Below are 14,976 nucleotides of genomic sequence, written 5' to 3' on the forward strand. Positions count from 1 at the left end.
CACAGAGCCTCTCCTGGGAGATAACCACCCATCTAAGAAGTCAAAGAAGAAGAAAAACGATCAATGATTATTCTCTCCTAGAATGCCCGTGGAATTGGGTCTTTGCGTCGTCACGCCTCCATTCGAGACCTCCTTGCCTCTACCAAGGCAACTGTAGTTGTTCTTCAAGAAACTAAGGAGGCTTCTATTCCCCTTGGCAATATCCATGAGTTGTGGCCCCTCAAGGAGCCCGGTTGGGCTTCAGTGGATGCGGTGGGATCGGTTGGCGGCATCCTACTGGTGTGGGATACCAATACCATAGAGATTCTTGATCGTTGTTTTGGCACATACTCCCTTGGAATCAAGCAGAGAGAGAAAGGTTCGGGGAACATTTGGTGCATACTGGGTATTTATGGCCCTACCAAACACCATGAGCGCCACCTTTTGGGGGATGACCTCTTCAGGATTTGTCAGATGTGACCTATTCCTCTGATGCTTACAGGCGACCCCCCCCCCCTTTCAGATTCAATAATACTTGGATTGCGGACCCCTCTTTTGACTTCTTTATCTAGTCCTTCTGGGAGGAAATGACCGTTGTTGGCCCGAGCGGGTGGGACGTTCCCGGTCAAGCTCAAGTTGTTGAAGCCGATGCTGCTAGGCCTCTGCTAAGCCTCTTCCTCGGCCAAGAAAGCCACTGCCCTTGCTCAGATAGCCACTCTAGACTCAGAGGAGAAGTCTAGAGGACTCTCTTCTTCGGAACTCACTCAGAGGTATGCCCTTCAAGGGCAAATGCAGTCTTTCCAGTGAGCTCATGCATTTGAAGCAACGTGCAAGATTTAAGTGGCTCTCCGATGGGGATGCTAATACTAAATTCTTCTACGCAGTCGCCTCTGCATGAAGAAGAGCCAACCGCATCACCATGCTCGGCGTCAATGGTGAGACTACCTCGGATTGAACCTTTATTTCAGACTTATTGGTGAGTTTTTTTGCACATTTATATTTTGATCGCCAGCCAGTCCACCCTTTCATCCAAAGGGTTCACTTCCAGGCTATTCCATCAGTTGTAGCTAGTCTCATCGAGCTCCCCTTCTCCAGTAGGGTAATTGAAATTGCAGCCCTTGGTCTTCCTCTGGATCACGCTCCAGGTCCGAACAGATTCACAGGAAATTTTATCGCCGATGTTAGCCCTTCATCAGAGACGACATTGCTTGCATGGCCCACTCCTTTTATCAGCCTGGCAACAGATATAGAAGCATTGGGGCAATTCTCCCTATTGCCATCCATCATGGCCAAAGTGCTTTTATCAAGGGAAGGAACATACTTGATTCAGCCATGGCATGTCACGATCTCATCCACCACTTCAAGGTTCTTAAACTCTCCAAATTCGTCCTCAAGCTTGACTTCGAAAAAGCCTTTGACAGAGTTAACTGGAAGTTTCTAGACACCCTCCTAGGAAAGATAGGATTCGAGGAAAAATGGCGCTTTTGGATCCAAAGCTGCATCTCCTTTGCAAGCTACTCCGTCCTTCTCAACGGAACGGTTTGTGGGTACTTTAAGGGATCTAGGGGAATCAGACAAGGAGACCCCCCCCCCCCTTCCCTTGCTCTTCAATGTGGGGGCAAAATATCTATCCTCCTTGATTTATTCGGCCAAGAACATAGGATGGCTCCTCCCCACAACGGACTGCACAGCCTTTGATATTCCGATCCTCCAGTTTGCAGATGATACTATTTGTTTCGGGGTTGGTCCTATGGATCAGATCAGAAAATTGCGTGCTATTTTGGGATTATTGAATTGGCTTTTGGTCAAAACATAAACTAGAAGAAACCATCATTCTAGGCTACCACATCGATCCAGCTGAGCTTCGAGGTATGGCTGACTATTTGGGATGCTCCTTGGATATCTAGGGCTCCCCTTTTTGACTTTCGGCCTTCGGCGTCGCTCCGGTCCCCCCTCATTGAGAAATTTGAGAAGAGATTAGCTACTTGGAAGGGTAAGCTTCTATCTACATCGGGGCGTCTCACTCTCCTCAAGTCTTGTTTGGCAGGGCTGCCAAACTATCTGCTATCATTCATGCACTATCCAGCCTCTGTTTCCTCCAAGATTGATGTCTTCCGTCGGCACTTTCTCTAGAGAGGATCAAAAGACACCTTCAGATATCATTTGGTTAGTTGGAAGGATATTTGCATGCCCCACACCAATGGAGGATTAGGCATCCGGCCTACGAAGGCAATGAACAAAGCTCTTATGCTCAAATGGATTTGGAACTTCAACATCAAGCATAACAGCCTATGGAGAGATATGGTCAAATTCTACTTCAATTTTCGGGTGCCTGGTGGAGAGAGGATGGCGTCACTCGTCACCTATCCCCGATATGGAAATCAATTTATAAGTTTCTCCCAGTATTCAGATATGCCACTTCCTTTCACACGGGTAATGGAAGGACCCTCCTTTTCTGGTTGGATGAATGGTGCGACCCCCGCCTCCTCTTGGAGGACTTCCCAGGGCTCTCTGGGTGGTTAGAGACCTCTCTTGCTCAGCAGTTGACTCATGGAGGGATCAGTCGTGGAGTCTCCCATTTCGCCGAGGACTAAATGATGAGGAAACTTTGGCTTTTTGCTCTCTCCTATCCAAACTCAGCAGTACTATTATCCAAGAACATGCAGTTGACAAACTGATTTGAAGCCCAGCATCAATGGCCGATTCACTATTACTTCTGCATACTCTCATATCAAAAAACAAAACTACAGTATGCATGAACACAAGGCAAACTTGGCTTGGAAGCTCTCTATGCCAAGTAAAATCAAGTTCTTCATGTGGTCAGCCATCAGAGAACAGATTCTCACTTCTAACAACCTTCATAGAAGAGGCTTCACCACCCCTAACCGTTCCTGTCCCTTCTGTGAGATAGTCCAATATGTTCTCTTACATTGTAGATTTTCTTGGCAAGTCTGGATGAAGATTTTTTAGAAGATAGGGCTCCAAATGGGGCTTCATCAGGACTTTTTCGGCACATATGAGATGGTAAGGGGGATCCACCTTCCTCGGTTGGGCAAGTTAATTGTTTCGGCATGTCTTGCACATGTCCTTTGGTGCTTATGGCTCGAGCGAAATAACCGGAGATTCAACTCCAAAGCTAGCACCCCGGACAATACAGCTTCACATGTTGTGGGCCTTATCTCGAGTTGGTTACATACCAGAAAGGAGTTTGCCGCTCTATCGGGTGTTTCCCTTCGGGAAAATTGGAGGTTGATCGCTCATATGACAGGCCCTTGCAGGAATCCGGTTACGGCCATCTAGGATCCTCCCCTTTGAGACTACATCAAACTCAATTTTGATGGTAGTGCAATTGGTTGTCCTGGGCCGGATGGAGCAGGTGGTGTTTTCAGAGGCAACAATGGAGACCCTATTCTTTCTTAAGTTGTGCTGGTGGGCATGGCCGATTCAAATACTGCTAAAGTAAGTGCTCTTCTATTCGGCCTCCAAATCTTCAAGGAACGTCTCCATGGCAAGTTAATTATTGAAGGAGACTCAAAGACTATCATCAGTTGGTGTTCAAAAGATAGTTCCCCCCCTTGGCGTCACTGGCTTATCATCGATTGTATTACTGACATTGTCTCTTCTATTCATTGTAATTGGAATCTCATTCCTAGATCAGCCAACTCTTTGGCTGGTAAATTGGCTAAATTCGGAACTTCCCAGCAATCTCTCATTGTTTGGGAAGGCTTCCCCCCTTTGTAAATTGCTCTCTTGAGCTTTTGTCTTAATAAAATTCAGCATCATTTCAAAAAAAAAAAAAAAAGTAGAGCCATATAAATACTTCGATTACATGGAGCAAATGATCAAATATTTCTGCAAAAAAATTTCTCTCAAGAATATTTCTCACTATTCTCATTAATATAACAAACATAAATAAATAAGTGTTCCACATTTTACAGAAAATACACAACAAGAAAAACTATATCACCCACCTATAAAGGACCTTTAACGATATAAATGAGAGAAGCACAGTTCAATCAAACCCACTACAAAAAATAACTTTTTTTAAATGATGCTGAATTTTATTAAGAGAGAGCTCAAACGAGCACACTACAAAAGATAACTGAAAAAGACTTGAAAATGACAACAATGCATTCTTCTCAAGTGAAGCACATATATATTCATTAACAGAAAAGGATGGAAATTTTAAACATAAGTAAGTTCCTTAAGTTCCACATGGGAAGAAATGTCAATCTAAAATCTTCATTGTTAGAACTGATATGACAGGCGCATGAAATAAGGCATAACTAGTGTCAGTGAAAATTGTGCTCCAGAAACAACCACAGCATTTTACTAGCAGACTGGAGTTTAATTTCCTGCATTCCAGTTTCCAACAAATTGAACTCCCACACAAAACAAAGAAGTAAAAGAAGAACATACCTCAACATTGTCACCATATAAGTTAAGACGGTGATTTTCATTGTTGAAAACTTGTGCCGGATAGATGTTCCTAGCATTGCATGCCATATCATCTGCCAACATAAGTATTATTCGATCATCAGGTATTCCTAGTCGTTTAACTGTCCTGCAAAGTAAGTAGGCATTTGAGCTGAAGAGACCACATAACAAGAAATTCTAGCAAGAGTAGGATTAGCTCACCTGTACAAAGATAGGGTATTAGCCATGTGCCGGTAATTAAACCTGCTCAAACACAATTTAATCAAGGGGCATAACATATGACTTTGAATAGAAAAACAAGCTGCATTTTAGCTTAACCATTTGAGTAATACTAAGTTGAAGATAAGCAACTTGAAAAGGCCACTTAATATGGTTTTTCTAACCCAGAAACAGTCACAGAAAACGAAAAGCATCTTTAACTCTATGGAGGAAACAGCCACACTATCAATCCACTTATTTAAAAAATTGGAATAACTTATAAAGAATAATTACCAGAAACGAGATGTGCAAACCAAGACAGCCCAATTGTTGGTGTGCATTGTAGAAGAAGAGGAAGAAGCTAAAGCAATTGATCCAGGGAGGGAGGTGCATGCCAAAACCAGGAAAACATACGCAGCCATGATGAAGTGTCCATGAATTTTCGGCCTGGGCTCTGAATTGGTAAACAACATTTGTCCAACGAAATGGTTAACTTGCAACAGTTTTGTCTTCCAATGGCAAATAAAAGCCAAGAACCCTGGTCCTGATGTGAGGAAAGGCAATCGAGTCATTTTTTTTCTTGTTTAATGCACAGGAATCTAACATCTTGTTTAATGCAATTCAAGCGACAAGAAACATGCGAAATTTCATACAAGAAAATTTGGAATACAGTGAGCAAGTGCATAAAGGGAGAACTTGTAATTCAGTTTGAAATTTTAAAATTGGGTCAAAAAGCACAAGGATGGCAAAGATTGTGAAACCAATAAAAGCATGTCAGTTTCTGCCTAAATACATCTATGATCACCATTGTCTCACAACAGAAGGCAAATCTCCAAAGACACTTTTTTATTAAGTTTCCTCGTGTTCTCCTTTTCTTTATCCTTCTACACATTTTCAGTTACATCATGAAAGTAATAGGATGATAAATTTGCATATATGCATTTGTGGAGGTTTAGGGTATTTTGGTCCTTTATTCTTGTAACATACGAAATTATTTGATAGAAGGCACTGGTAATATGGAGGTATCATAATAAAGAGAAAGCGGAGGTATCAAGTTTCAATTGATTGACAACTTCCCATCATCTGCAGCATTTCTCTTATCCTCTCTCTTTTCTTTTTCTTTTTTTTAGGAAAATGTGTGAATTTATTTCTTCTTTTTCATCTTCTTTAACTCTTCTTATTCCCTAAAATCTCTACCTTTCGGCGCTTATTTTAGTGGTCTTTGCACAGTGGCAGCATAAACAAGCTGATCCAATTTTAGGGTTCCTCTGCATCTTCTACTCCAGTCTAGTATGTTCATGTTTGGTTTGATCTACACATTGTAGTATCCATCAGACCTTCAAGATTTTTCTTGAGAAAGTTGAATTTTATTCAAGACAAGACAGAACAAAAACAAGATCAAGGAAAGAGCTCTCCAATTATAACAAGCAATTGGAGGGAGGCTTCTTGGTTGGCGAGGGAGTTAGCCAAGGAATTAGTTGATCTAGGAAAATGATTCCAATAATAATCAAACAAAGAGAAAATGTGTACAATTTCATAAAAAGTCTTCCACTGACGCCAAGGGGGGTCTGACTTTGAGGACCACCAATTAGGATCACAACTTTTAGAGTCACCTCCAATTAGGATCATCTATGCCTAAGGGGACAAAATAAGAGATTCGAACAGTGCCTTCACTATTTTTGGAAACTCATCCTATTCCAGTTTTACTCGGATTTCCAAGAGCACAACCATCAAAATTTAGTTTTAAGACACCTCTTTTGGGGGGGGAGAGGAATCTGACCAGATATACAAAGGGTGATTCCTCCTTGTTAAGGAATAGTCCCACATGGAATAGTGAGTACAAAGATTTTGAGTTTATTAGTTGGGAAAGAGGTTTCCTAAATTAGCTAATCATTTTGGGATGGGTCTTGGACCCAACTTAACATGGTATCAGAGCAGGTACTCATGTGTGGACCTACACCTAAACTATTCACTTGTAGAGCCACAAAAGAGGACCTACACCTAAACTATCCACTTGTAGAACCACAAAAGAGGGCCTACACCTAAGATTATCCACTTGTAGAGCCAAAAAAGAGGGCCTACACCTAAACTATCCATTTGTAGAGCCACAAAAGAGGACCTACACCTAAACTATCTACTTGTAGAGTCACAAAAGAGGGCCTACACCTAAGATTATCCACTTGTAGAGCCACAAAAGAGGGCCTACACCTAAACTATCCATTTTTAGAGTCACAAAAAATGGCCTACACGTGAGGGGGAATGTCAAGGAATAGTCCCCCATGGATTAGTGAGTACAAAGATCTAGAGTTTATTAGTTGGGATAGAGGTTTCCTAAATTGGCTAGTCATTTTGGGATGGGTCTTGGACCCAACTTAACATGGTATCAGAGCAGGCACTCATATGTGGACCTGCACCTAAACTATTCACTTGTAGAGCCACAAAAGAGGACCTACACCTAAACTATCCACTTGTAGAGCCACAAAAGAGGGCCTACACCTAAGATTATTCACTTGTAGAGCCACAAAAGAGGACCTACACCTAAACTATCCATTTGTAGAGTCACAAAAAATGGCCTACACGTGAGGGGGAATGTCAAGGAATAGTCCCACATGGAATAGTGAGTACAAAGATCTAGAGTTTATTAGTTGGGATAGAGATTTCCTACATTGGCTAGTCATTTTGGGATGGGTTTTGGACCCAACTTTACACTCCACTATGGAATATTTTCTACGGAATCTTCGGTTGTTTTGCTCCGTCCACAAGCCCCAAGGAATATGAGTAATACACACTGAAAGAAAAGCCTTCTCTAGGCCTAGGAGTTACGCACCTTTGCTCATCTTGTTGGCATTCGGAACTCAAAAATGGAGCCCAATCATACTCAAGTTGGCCCAAGCCTTCCAAGCGGGGCAGTGCAGAACTAGTTGGTAACATTCTCTTCCTCTATACCGCTAAAGGTGCACTAGATGCTTGCAAGTAATTTCTTCTTTGCCTAAGATTGTTTGCTGTAAGAATCTTGTTGAGAGGGCTGTAATAGCCCGCTGCACATCAACAGATTTGTGAAATGACATCCTTCGCAACCATGTAATTTATTTTATATATATATATATATATATATATATATATACATAACACATGGCAGTACTGAATAATCGCTCCTTTGAGCCCACTATTGATGACCATTACATCGGCATCAGCCTTTGCACAAAATAAGACCTTCCTGCCTACTTTTATACAATCTACCAAAAGATTTAGGGGTACAACCTCATTTTTCTTCCTTTACATGAGGAAGGTCTCCTAAAGAGATTACATGTACAACTATGTGACAAAAGAAAATTATTCAATTTACCATGCCTTCCAGTTCCTGCCTTGGCGGTGGGGGAAAGTTGAGCCAGTGGGAATGTGGATGTGAGTTATTGTTAGTAGAGTTTGTGTAGTTTGGTTTGTGTTGGGTGTGGAGGATTCCGAATCAAATTGGGGGGCTATCTGGTGCTGAGGAGATGGAGGCGGAAGTTCTCAGGCTTCATATAATTTCCTCATTTGGTATAGGAGCTAGGTGGGTGTGTTGATGGGTTTTAAAAGTTGTCTGGTATAGAACTAGTAATGGCAGGGATAGGAGAAATCTTGAAAGATTGTTCCTGCAACAATCTTGCGCCTACAGGCTATGGTGGAGTGTTTTTGCGGGTATGATGGTTTGGTCACTCTTTCATATGCTGGTCCTTTGGGACATTCAGACTCCATTTGTAGATTTGTATGAGCTGCTTCATAGCTTGAACATGTATCACTCACACTTCTCTGCACCCATCGTGGTTGAGGGAGAATTAAAATGGGTTGTTGGTTGGTGCAACAACCTCATTGAGCCTCCCTGGAGACACGGGAATATTTTTTCTAGAATCTGTGATTTATCTCCTCTAGCTTTAGCAAAGTGGTCTCAAGTGAATTGCTCTACTAATTGTATGGCTTATTTTCTCGCTAAAGAAAGGGCTTGATCTCCAATCTTTGTTAAGACCAAATCAACTCAAGCTATTTATTTGTTAATTTAGCAATTTGGCCTTGTAATGAAATCAAATCTTGCCACAGAAAAGGGATTGTGCTTCATTCTTTTGTTTCTTTTAGTTTCATATGCTAGCAACTTGAGTTACACTTGGGCTTCTGGAGAATTTACCAGAAGAAAAAACCTAGACTAGGCAAAGCTAAAAAGTACGAGTCTGTTATGTCCAGTTGCCTAGGTATAATTTTAAAGGTTTTTTTATTTTACTGAAAAGGTTCTTAAGCAATTTCATCCACCCCTCTAATATTGTTTATTCTTTTATAATTATTTGCATGGACATAGCTTCCAGGAAATTTTTTTCTGAATAATATATATGTGCTTCTCTTTTTGTTTGACTATTGATTACACACGCATCCACCCTCCTCACCCCTAGTGTAACTTGAACCCAAGACCTCACACTAGAAGCCCACGCCATCTGACCACTGAGGCAAAGGCCAAAGTCATTGTAGATATTTTTCTTTTAAAAAAAGTACAACATATGTTTACTTGATCTTCCCATCCAATTTTATTGAATGAGTTCACATGGTGGAAAGATAAATTAACATTCACTAAAAGACGAAAAGAAAAAAGTAAACCAACAAATTCTGTTACAGACTTACAAGTCTGGATAATCAGAACATAGAGGTAAAACATACAAAACAAAAAAAAAAAAAATCATTAAGTAAAACCATCTTGCAATTTCCAAATAATCACATAGCCCAAATATAAGAAAAAAAATCATCAAACTTATAAACTATACTCAACATTCAACTATGGGGGGGTTAGTGCACATTGTAAGTAGGGAGGGAAAGTGGAAGGGAAAGTGAAGTACTTTCCCTGGGGAAAGTGAGAGGGAATGTAAAGTACTTGTTTGTATTAGTGTGCGCAATGGAAAGTGCAGTGTAAAGTACTTGTTTGTGTTAGTGTGCACAATGTAAAGTACTTGTTTGTGTTAATGTGCACAATGGAAAGTGTGGTGTAAAGTGCATAAAGATTATTTATTAAATAAAATATTTTGATATATGTGACTTTCAGAAAAGTAAATTAATATTAGTTAATAAATAAAATATATTAAATATAATAATTAAAAAATAACCAATTTTTTTAATTGTTTCCTGGAAACTTAGAAGAGGACCACTCAAATACGAGACTGGGCCAACATGGATTTTCCAATGAGATAATTTCTCATGCCAATGCCGACCCACAGCACTTATGAACTTGGTGGATTGATGCATTTACTAGCAGAAGCTTCCCCTGTTGTTGAGAAATGATAATAAAACAAAAAACCAATGCACTATGGCCGCTGTTTTTTTTTTTTTTACCACATTAACTTCCTTTCTTTTTTTTTTCTTTTGAGAAAGAATTCACTAAGGCCCTGTTAATGTCCATCCTAGAAACTTATATACCACAAAAAGCTAGAAACGTTTCCAAGAAACAATTAATATGAAATCTTATTAGTGTCTTAATAGGTAACTGTTTGGAAAATCTTTCAAATTCTTATTAGAGCTATTGGTGTATTTTCTAAGGAAATAGATGAACATTACTGAAAAGTCTAATACATTACCATACTTCTATCACTAATTTTTAGTAAAATAAGATGTCAAATATAAATGCAAAATAAAAAATTTTAAAATATGTTACATCTAAAAACAAATTATTCATTTCAATAAACTATTCCACTTGACATATTGGCCCACATTTGCCCTGCTATATTGACAAAATGGTTAACTAATTCTGCTTGTTCATTTCTCATTCTCAATAGGCCAATTAATTTCTTCCTCCAAATCATTTTCGTTTTCTTCCTCCTTTTCAAACTTCATATCATATCCAATAGCTTCACCCCATCACTCCCTTCATCACTGAAACCGATATCCTTCTAGACTTCAGTGGGCAGATGATGGAAGGTTTTCCTTTGTGGACCAATGAAAGTGACAAAAAGAACTTTTCCCATGAAAGAAAAACAGAGATAGTTATGCAATATTGTGTCATCATGAGGAGTCCACATTTCTCACGAACCCCATCTATCTTACTTGAAAGGATCAATGAGCTCAACACCTTAATGAGTATATGTCTCGATATTAAACAAAAATAGAAAATATGCAAGGGCAGGCTCTAGATCACACAAAATGAAAAATTACCAACTTATCCCCCCATGAAATCCATATGGTCCGAGTCATAAATCTCAAACAAATAAATAAGAAATGGCAACAATAAATCCTTGGATCAACCAGCACTTGTTAAATTAAGAGAAAATGGCATACACAAATTTTGGTCAAGTAATGAAGATAGAAGAGTCAGATGTTTTGGATGAGCAAGAGGGAAAGCATCACAGTGCTACAAAGCTATTAAATTTCTAGGTGAATTGCATAGCTTTTCATCTGCATTAGGTATGTTTTTCATGTACCAAACAATTAAAGAGCAGAGTATTCCTTGGTCAGTAGAGAATGTTAATACATGGTAGAAAAGAGCACTGTGACTATTTCTTTGCTTCTTTCTATGGTTACAAGGAGGCTTGGACCCATCACCAAAACAAAGAGAAATAGTCTAGGCCAATGACAACCAGACTTGATGTCCCTCACCAACTGTGCCTCCAAAGGACAAAAAAGGACTAAATACGTTTGTATTAGACTCAGAGCTAAATTAAGAATTTTGGTTAATTGTATCGTAAGAAGAACCAGCCTATAAGGCAGATTAATTTTTGTAGAAGTGATTGATGTTACTGAAGAATCTTAGTTGTTTTTGTAAAGCTGAGGAACAACATAGTTTGTGTGCCTCAATTTTGCTTCTTTGAATGAGAATGATATTCGTCATAAGCACTTGGGCAGAACATGGGGTCAATCAGTCTAAATAAATTACCATTCTACTATATATTCGGCTTATGGTGTTCTATGTTACATCATTTACATCTCCATACAGAAACAACATGTCAAGATTGCAGCCCACTAAAGAGAGATCCAAAGTTCAAACTGTTCAAGTGTGTCTGCAGTCATTATCACATACGCAGATCACATGACAAACGGCTACATAATTCAAGAAATCTAACGGACCAAAACAACAGGGATATAAATTTCTTATTAAGAAGGACGAGTATGAGCACATAAATCACATCCCACTAGTAATCATAGATTAAATGGCAATTCTCTTGGTCTATTCATCCTTCCCTAAGCTTACATAGAAGGGAACAACACCGGCTCAATGTCCTGGCAACCAACTGGCCTTTCGATTCGGCTCCATAAGAGAATACGACCAATACAATACGGTGGTACAAGACAATCTCTGAAATGTTCTATGTTCGTGCAAACTCTCTACTAGATATAAGAAGCAATAACAAGTCATAATCTCAGTGATTCACCTAAGAGAAAGTAAGAGAGGGAGGGAGACAGGGAGAAAGAGGAAGGACTGTTACCGATTCAGTAGTGAGATTACTAGATGACGGCGAGATTGCTAGGAGGAAAATACCCGAAGACCGAAACCAGCGAGCTTCTCCAGCGTATGCTTTTCCGGCCTCTCCCACGGTAGATACGTGTTTTTTGGTGTTTCCTATATAAAAGCCTTGCTAGTGTCTACTCGGAAATTATCTAGAAATTGTATTAAATTATAAGTTTCTAAGAAATCTATAATTTTCAGTGCCTATAAATTTAAAATAAATTTAAAATAAATTCAAAATAAATTCAAAACATTTTTAGAGTTATTAATATAATTCCAGAAATAATAAAAATTCCCTAAATCCACTTGGATTTAAACTTAAGCAATATAGGTTAGATGATGAACTTGATTATACCCTAATCATGCAATGATTTGGCTTCGATTAGTTAGGTTGTGTCTCGTTCCAAGTCATGAGACAGACTATTTTACTTAGTCAAGATAAAATATGTCATGATAGAGTAGACTCAAATATTAAAGGCCTTAATTTAGTGATGGTAACAAGTTAGGAAGTGACATATGGGTTGTAGGAATTCAATTTCATTGTACCACCCACGATTCCTCCTTATTTATTTTTGATAAATATTTTTTTATGAAATATAAATATAAATTTAAGATATAAACTTAGAGTAATACAATATAATATATTAAAACACACATAATAATTCAAGGGAGTTGATATATTATAATAAATAACATACAAAACGTATTAAACCTTGAGAGGGGGGGGGAGTGAATAGGTTCATCTTACAAGTCATTGGAATACTAATTTTATTTTCCAAAACCTTTTACAAAGAAAATGATGTGTATTGGGAATGTATTGAAGCTTATAAAAAGTCCCCAAAAGAAATTTCTGACAACATATTCATTTGAATGAAACATGACCAACTGAACAACCCATACATGAGATAAACAAGTAAATCATGTCATAAACCACATCGTTCGTTCAAATGGCCTCAACCCATACATGAGATAAACAAGTAAATCATGTCATAAACCACATCGTTCGTTCAAATGGCCTAGTAATATCGTTTTGACAACACGAGTGATTAGTAGCTCATATTTACAATTTTAAGTATTTTCTCATAAATTTAGATTGAGATTCTATCGAGATTTATAAAAAAGACAAAAAGTTCCCTTTTAAAGCCCAATGATTCAAAGTACCAGCATTGAGAACTTGTTTATTTAAGTCAATTTTGCTCCAATATTACCTCTCTTGACTCTTAAGGCTTGTATGATGGCTCCAAAATACTCTCTTACTTTAAAATCAAATTTGGAGATTTGGTTTTCAGAAAAAGGGCATCCAGAAAATTTTTAAGTAATTTTGAGCTTACACCGTGAAATCAATGTTTGTTAACCATCTTTCAACCTAGAATTTGTGCTCATATACTTTGAGATCATACCTTTTTAGCATATTGAATTTTTTAGGCTTTTGAAAAAGGGGTTATTACATGATATTGAACCTAGGGGCTATTTTAAAAAAATAAAAGCATCGTAGGCTCATACTTTTGAGATCTTTTGAATGAACTTGGTCTAGCAAATCTGATTTCAAATTATTTGGAACCTTAACTAGCGAACTTGCATTGTAAAATCAATTTGAGTTGAGTAACCTTTTTAAAAAGTGATCCATGTTTTCAATGAGCATTGATTTTAACATCTAGTCATAGAAGGACCTATTGAGCTAATATTTTATTACGACCTCGATTTTATGCTAAGGTAGGAGACCTTGTTTTGGAGACCAAGGTGATCTAATAGTGATGTTGTAGGCTTAGGTTTGGGTAGAGGACACTAAGGACAATAAACAAAGACTCTTTTTTATAGGTTTTCATGATAAAATGGACATGATAGAAATGCTAAAATAACCTTGAAGAGAACAATGACTAATTAGTGAATATAGGTTTCACTTAGTGAGTAACATTTGTTATATATGAACCCACTAAAGCTACTTTGTATCTAACTAATACAATCAAAGACACTCTACATAACTAAAGCTACAATAAATATGAAGGATAAAAAACTGATTTGGCTTACCTTTGCAAAGGTAAAATCTTCTTGGTGAAGATAATACCCTTTAGTTGGGGGCCATACACCTTATTGACCTTTATTTCATCAGTCAACATGTCACGTTTGGTCAAAATTGATAATTAGCTTAAGCTAATAGGGATTTGTATTCATTTGAGATAGATGATTGCAAGACTTTTGAAGCTCCCTTTTTATAGATGGGAAAGTTGAGGTAGTTTAAAAATTCTCTTATGTGGGACTATGGTTGGGCATGGGCTTGTTTGGGAGGCAAGCAAGCTTCTCATCTGTTGGCTGAGTTGGCGCCCCTTATGGAGACTTATCTGAGGATAATTCTACCCCTACTTGGCTGGAATCCTCTTCTAGAGGATTCTCGTGGATTATTTTGCCCCTGAACAGGCTAGGTCTTTCTCCTTTTTGGCTCTTTTTCCCCTCCATTGCTAGCACTACTTAATTGGGCCTTGAACTGACCACTTTATCATTCCTTTTAAGCGCTACTTGTCTCCTCTTTGTTGTCCTTCTTTTGACTTGAGTTGTATCAATGGACTTGTCTAAGTCTTTAAAAATTCATAAATTATGATTCAATCCTACTTGGCTTTCATAGGAGCATATTTTCCTAATTAACTAAACCCATAATACAATAGAGGTTTGTAATACCATTACAGTACATAGGTACCTAGGATTGATGTATCTATTTTGATGTGCTTGAATTGTGAAATTTGCCTATTTGATAGACATTTGGATCGGGTTGAATAATAAGCAAGTAACCCTTGTATGAGATTTTGTTGTAGCTATGTGAAGAGGCTGGGTAAGTGTTGTAAGTGTTGTTTGTTGTTTAAACACCACCCCCCCCCCCCCCCCCCCCCACTTCAAATTCTCATGCTAGAACAATT

The 14,976-nt window shown here is 38.5% G+C and overlaps 1 protein-coding gene across 3 annotated transcripts in view; it reads right to left on the minus strand.

The window, feature by feature from the left end:
• The window catches only part of LOC137953425 (uncharacterized), a 30,836-nt gene extending 18,693 nt beyond the window's left edge, over nucleotides 1-12,143 (minus strand). Inside the window, exons 1-4 of one of the 3 annotated variants that reach the window (XM_068800830.1) lie at nucleotides 12,048-12,143; nucleotides 4,909-5,068; nucleotides 4,618-4,659; nucleotides 4,399-4,543 (exon numbers count right to left, since the gene is read on the minus strand). In XM_068800830.1, coding sequence (XP_068656931.1) covers nucleotides 4,399-4,543; nucleotides 4,618-4,659; nucleotides 4,909-5,036 — 315 coding nt within the window. In that variant the 5' untranslated portion in view covers nucleotides 5,037-5,068; nucleotides 12,048-12,143. Of the gene's footprint in view, nucleotides 1-4,398; nucleotides 4,544-4,617; nucleotides 4,660-4,908; nucleotides 5,159-11,812; nucleotides 11,896-12,047 lie in introns of those variants that run through there. The other 2 variants (XM_068800828.1, XM_068800829.1) reach the window with 2 other exon arrangements.
• Nucleotides 12,144-14,976: the final 2,833 nt, after the last annotated feature.

This window comes from Aristolochia californica, unplaced genomic scaffold, assembly GCF_029961685.1.
Source record: "Aristolochia californica isolate CCGP_79_NKW_82.1479 unplaced genomic scaffold, dmAriCali1.0.hap1 SCAF_16, whole genome shotgun sequence".
In the NCBI taxonomy this organism is placed as follows: Eukaryota; Viridiplantae; Streptophyta; class Magnoliopsida; order Piperales; family Aristolochiaceae; genus Aristolochia; species Aristolochia californica.